This window comes from Solanum tuberosum, unplaced genomic scaffold (assembly GCF_000226075.1).
Source record: "Solanum tuberosum cultivar DM 1-3 516 R44 unplaced genomic scaffold, SolTub_3.0 scf00006, whole genome shotgun sequence".
In the NCBI taxonomy this organism is placed as follows: domain Eukaryota; kingdom Viridiplantae; phylum Streptophyta; class Magnoliopsida; order Solanales; family Solanaceae; genus Solanum; species Solanum tuberosum.
Window position 1 is genome coordinate 3931783 of NW_006238932.1, and position 6643 is coordinate 3938425.

The window sequence follows — 6643 nt, forward strand, 5'->3', positions numbered from 1 at the left end:
TAGGGAAATGATCCTTCTCGATCTATAGATTTAATTTCCAATAGTCCATACATACATGTGAACCGGTAACCGGTAGCACTGGACCAAGCTCCCCTTTGACATTAGGTACAACGTCATACTATCCTTTTTCATAACAAATTGAACGGGACTAACCTACTTGCTATCAGCAATAGGGTTGACAACTTCTGTATCAAGCTGGCTTGATATTCTCTTTCTTGATGACTTTTTGCATTGGAGGATTCAACATCCTTTGATGTTCAATACTTGGCTTACAATCACTAGTCAATTAAATCTTCTAAGTACAAATATCGGGAGAAATTCCCATAATGTCGGCAATCGCCCACCCAATAGGTTTGATAAGCCTCTTCAACACACTAAAAAGCACTTGCACTTGCCATTGAATCAAATCTACCACAATAATCATGGGGCAAAGTATTATTGGCTCCCAAGAACACATAATGAAGGTTAGAGAGAAGTACCTTCAATTCTAGCTTTTGTGGTTCTTCCATAGATCGCTTTGTGGGAGGACTTTCTCTATTCTTCAAATCGATATCAAGTTTCAAATCTCTATTAGAATAAGAACCTAAACACGATAGAGCAGCCACCAATTCATCATAATCTTGACTTTTCTCCCCATAATAGTTCAGAAGAACGGGCGTCAAAGATTCACCAACACAAGAAACTTCACTCACACTAGCAAGTACTTCATCAATCACATCAATGACCAATATCACATGGAGGTTACTTGGTTGCTTCATCAATTTGCAAACATTGAATGTAACTTCCTCATCATTTATCCGAAATGTCAATTCACTGCTTTCCACATCATCTAGAGCTTTGTCGGTAGCCATGAATAGCCTACCAAGAATAATAGGGACCTCATCATCAATCTCGCAATTGACGATCACAAAATCAGCTGGAAATATAAATTTGTCCATCTTCACCAAAATGTCATAAAGAATTCCCATGGGGTGCTTGATAGAGCGGTTGGCCATGAGAAGACGCATAGTTGTAGGTTTTGGTTCACCCAACCCGAGTTTCTTGAAAATGTCATAGAGCATCAAATTTATACAAGCCCCAAAATCATATAATGCTTTAGCAAATTGGAACATCCCGATAGTGCATGAAATAGTAAAATCCCTCGGATCATTCTTCTTGACAACCACGTTGCTTGACATAATGGCACTACTACTATGGGATACTTCAATTGTCTAAAAATCCATACTTCTCTTCTTTGTGACCAACTCTTTCATAAACTTTTCATAACCCGACATTTCTAACAAACCCTCCACAAAAGGAAGATTAATGGAAAGAGTTTTAAAGACACAAAGACATTTTTGGAACTTTGTGTCTTCAACCCTGTTTTTTAATCTTTGGGGAATAGTGGAGTAACTTTAGGCAGCAACTTTATAGGTAGCAAAGGAGGCACTGATGAGTTCGAGATTTGGACTAATTTTGGGCTTTATTTATATAGGTTTAGTATCCTCAGATGCTTATTTTGTGCCAGTAACTGATGTAAAACCCTTGATTCCTAGGTATATGGATTGAGGAACAAAGCCAGGACACTAATTTGCAAAAAGTAACAAAACGGGATAAATGAATGAATAAAGGCAAGATTGTTGATCGCCAAGTCCACTTGGTGAGTCGCCCAACGGCTAATTGACTGACTAAAGTTCCAGTGTGCCAAGCCTTGAAGGAAAGAACCATGTTGGCGAGAAAAAGGAGCAGTCGGCGGATCGCCGAGTGGTTCTGTAACGACTCAGAAAATGATAGGTTAATCTAGAGCCTAAATGTGAGGGTTAACATAAAGGGTTAAGGGAAAGGGCTAAGGGTTTTGGGTGTAGGCCATGGTGAGGGACCAAGGCTGCCAAAAACTAGGCTTAGACACTGCCTACCATGACCACAAGGGTCTTCTTGACCCGTGGTGGCCACCATGAGTCATGGTGCCACCCGTGGTTGGCATGGAAGTGTGCCCTTATGAGGTGCCAAGCCAAGGCACCACTTCAGGAGCCACTTCACGACTCATGGTCATGACCACGGGCTATGGGAAGGCTCGTGGGGTTGACTTAGCTTAATGGGAGTTGTTGGATGATACGGGAGTTACTGGTCAAGGGACCACGGGCCGTGGACCACGGGTCGTGGTGCCCTTCACGAGCCAAGGTGGAGTGATCGTGAAGATCACTTAGGCGTGTGGAGGCAAGGCTTGGGAAGCCTTAACACTACCTCAAGACCACGACCTCAACCACGACTTGTGGTCTTGACCACAGATCGTGGGAGGTATCATGGACTTGCCTTTGGTCGTTGAAGGCTTGGCAAGTTAGAGAGGCACACTACCTAAGGGACCACGAGCACCACCACGAGCCGTGGTGCCCCTCCCGACCCGTCAAAGTGGGCATGGTCCATGACGGGGCTTCCTTAGTTGAGGGTGTTTTAGGTAATTTCATTTTAATTAATTAATGTATGGGGTTGTTTTTTATTGTATGGTTTTAAATATGGTTTTAATTTCGTACCATTTTCTTTATATCGAATGTTATGAATGCTATGAGGCTTGTATGAGACTTTTATAAGTCTTATACGTCGTGTCGCTTCCGAGGTGTAGGCTCGGGTGGTGACAAATGTGGTATCAGAGCATAAGGTTTTAGGAATGGTTTTTAGGATTGATGTCTCACAATCCACGTCTAGTAGAATCTTGTTCATCAGAGTGAGTCGCGACACATCTATGAGTGAGAGGCTATAGGACGTTAGAAATTTACACTTCTTTCATTACTCTTGAAGTCGTGCCTTAGAGTTTAGCTCTTTAAGTGTCCTTTTCCTAATCCTTCTTTTGTGTTTATAGGATATGAATAGAAGAAGGACGCCCGCAATAATAGTGGAAGAGGAGAATGTGAATGAGGGAGCTCCTCCCCAAGATCCTCAAGGTCCTTAAGGTGACCAAGTTGATCAAGTTCCTCAAGAAAACCAAGTTCCGATTGATGGTCCGGCCATGACTAATGAAGATATTAGGTCGGCTTTTCTAACATTAGCCCAAGCTATGACGGGCCAAGTTAATAGGGATGTGGGGACTAAAGTGAATGCTAATTAGAGTACTATGGCTTCTAGGTTGAGGGACTTTGTGAGGATGAATCCTCTGATATTTCTTGGTTCTAAGGTGGGAGAGGATCCCCAAGAGTTTTTGGATGAGGTGTATAAGATAGTCAATGCTATGGGGGTGACTTCTAGAGAAAAACCGGAACTTGCCTCCTACCAATTGAGGGATCTTTCCCAAGTTTGGTTCACTCAATGGAAAAGCAATAGACCTATGGAAGCGGGTCCTATAGAATGGGAGGAGTTTAAGAAAGTTTTCCTTGGTAGGTACTTTCCCCGTGAGAAGAGGGAGGTTAAGGTGGAGGAATTTATCAACCTTAGGCAAGGGAGCATGAGTGTGGAGGAGTATTCCTTGAAATTTACCCTGTTGTCTAAGTATGCTCTATCTTTGGTGTCCAACCCTAGGGATGAGATGAGTCAATTTGCGACCGGTGTATCCGACCTAGTTAAGGAAGAGTGTCGTACGACAATGCTTCATGATGACATGTACATTTCTAGACTCATTGGGTATGTTCAATCTATTGAGGAGTCCAAACTTGAGAGGAAGAGTAGAGAGATGAAGAGGTCTAGGTCCGATGAGCAACGTCAACCAAGGTCCAAAAAGAGGTTCTCCAATCAAGATTACTTAATGGTCAACAATGATAGGGTGTCTAACCCTAAGTCTCAAGAAGGGAATGGAAGTGGTTCTTCTTTTGAGAGGTCTAGATATGCCAAGTGTGGGAAGCAACATTTTGGTAAGTGCCTTGCTGGCACAGATAATTGCTTTGGGTGTGGAAAGAAGGGTCATAAGATGAGAGATAGCCCAACACTCTCGGCAAAAGGAAGGGCTGATAAGCAAGCTTCTCTTGATGGTTCAGATCCTAATACTCCAAAGAAAAATCGTTTCTATGTGCTTCAAGCTAACAAGGACAAAGGAGTTCATCCGGATGAAGGCACCGGTATGTGATAGTTCCTTATAGATTGTGAGTGTTGTATTGAGGTTCCTATGATGTTTTCATGTTAACCTTAGTTGGGTTTACTCCTAAGTCGGGGATAGTATGTTGAATAGTAAAGTTGTTGAGTGTTTTGATAACCTTATCTCTTTCATGTTATTCATATTCAAGCTTGAGACCAAGAGTTCCTTGTAGCTTCTTTCATGTTTTGGAGTCATGTGTGATTAGGTGTTTCCATGGTCTCCTTATGTTATGCATGTTCTTAATGAGTTTATGTTTATATGAGAAAATGAGTTTTCATGAATTGTGTTCCTCATGTTGATTTGCATCTAGTATGAGTTGTCTATATGCTTCATGAGGTTGATTGTTGAACATGCCTAAATGTGCTTTTATGAAGAGTTGCATAATCTGCTTAATGATGTTAAGATGAGCATGATGTGAGTTGGAGAAGGAAATTACTCCAACAAAATGAGAAATGTTGATGTTTTTGTACATAATGAGCTTGTAGATGTAGTTCCTACTTTCTTGTGTTGCATTGAACTTATTGATGTGGAGTTTATGTTTCCTCCTATCGTTTTGTGCATTGTATTGATGTTTCATGCATGATGGGCTTCTAGTCTTGAGTCGTCATCCCTTAATGTGTTTAAATTGTCATTCGAGGAGGAATGTTCCTAAGGGGGAGATAATGTAACGACTCAGAAAATAATAGGTTAATCTAAAGCCTAAACGTGATGGTTAATGTCAAGGGTTAAGGCAAGGGCTAAGGGTTTTGGGTGTAGGCCATGGTGAGGGGCCAAGGCTGCCTAAAAACTAGGCTTAGACATTGCCTACCATGACCACGAGGGTCTTCTTGACCCATGGTATCCACCACGAATCGTGGTACCACCATCTGTGATTGGCATGGCAGTGTGCCCTTGTGAGGTGCCAAGCCAAGGCACCACTTCACGAGCCACTTCACGATGCGTGGTCATGACCACAGGCCATGGGAAGGCTTGTGGGGTTGCCTTAGCTTAATGGGAGTTGGTGGATGATAAGGGAACTACTGGTCAAGGAACCACGGGCGCCACCATAGGCCTTGGTGCCCTTGACGAGATATGGGGGCGTGATCATGAAAATCACTTAGGCGTGTGGAGGCAAGGTTTGGGAAGCCTTGACACTGCCTCAAGACCACGACCTCAACCACGACTCGTGGTATTGACCACGGATCGTGGGAGGTCTTGTGGACTTGCCTTAGGCCCTTGAAGGCTTGGCAAGTTAGAGAGGCACACTGCCTAAGAGACCATGGGCACCACCACTAGCCATGGTGCCCCTCACGACCCGTCAAAGTGGGCGTGGTCCCTTACGGGAATGCCTTAGTTGAGGGTGTTTTAGGTATTCATTTTAAATAATTAATGTGTGGTGTTTTTTTTAATTGTTTTATATCACTAGTATATATAGTTTTAAGTCCTAAAACAAGTCATTTACTCCTTATTTCAAAACACCCCAAAGTTAGAAACCTCTCTTCTCAAAAGTTCTCTCTCTAGAAACCTCCATTGGAGGTAAAGGATTCAAGCTTCCAAGGTCAAGACTTCAAGTTTTTCAAGGTATTTTCGTGGATTTCTTTCGTAGAAGGTATGGTAGTCTTCATCCTTGACTTAGTTTCTTTCAAGGAGCCAATTTCAAAGTTGATTTCAAATCCCCAATGTTTCTCCAAAAACCCTAGTTTTCAATCTTTGCATGGGTTCGATTCCGAACGATTTTCAAAGGCTTTATTGCATTGAGTTTTAAATGAATTGTGGTTCTAATGATGAATTAAGATGATTTCTTCCTAGAACCCATGTTTTCCCCCAAATTCTTAAGTGATGAGTTGAGATTGGGAATTGGTTAATTATGCAAGTATGTTGAATTGTTGATTTTTATATTGGATTAGTTATTGAATCATGTCAATTTCCTTATCTATTGTAGTGTCTTAGATTTATGGGTTGATGTTGGTTCATAGCCCAATGGGGAAATTTCATGAAGGATTATGTATGATTATGATGTGAAGTATATATGTGTGTGATCTCAATGAAAGTGTTATGATTATGTTGGGAATGAAATCGTACTATGATTGAATGTTATTTCTCAATTAACACCTATGAATGATGAGGCTATATGTGAAAGGTGATTCTCACCTACACACACACTCATAAATGACTAATGAATGAAGTTTCTATGATTATGTTAATAGTGATGGGTTGATTGAAAGGCTATTCTCAATTGTATTCTAATGAATAATAATGACATATTGTGGAAGGACTTTCTCACAATATGGGATTCTTAGTTGAAAGGCTATTCTCATCTCTGGATTTATGAGCTATCTAATAAATGAATGTTGGGTTGAGATGGATACCCATCCGGGAGTTGAGGCGGGGTATCTAGTAACAATTTTTTATTCCATAATGATGACTAATGTAATGAATGTTAAGTACTCTATGTGGAATAACGCTAAGCACCGAGTGGATATGAATTGAGATGAATGCTCATTCGGGAGTTGAGGCGGGGTATCTAGTAACAATCTATTGAGGTGGATGCCCATCCGTGAGTTGAGGCGGGGTATCTAGTAGCAATCTCCATATCCCATAAATATTTGCCCACATAGGTCTAGC

At 41.5% G+C, this 6643-nt stretch overlaps 1 protein-coding gene across 1 annotated transcript; it reads right to left on the reverse strand.

Annotated features, from left to right (window-relative positions):
• Positions 1–374: 374 nt before the first annotated feature.
• LOC107060669 (uncharacterized) lies at positions 375–1178 on the reverse strand. Its single transcript, XM_015308827.1, has one exon. The coding sequence runs from the start codon at positions 1176–1178 to the stop codon at positions 375–377; it is 804 nt and encodes a 267-aa protein (XP_015164313.1).
• Positions 1179–6643: the final 5465 nt, after the last annotated feature.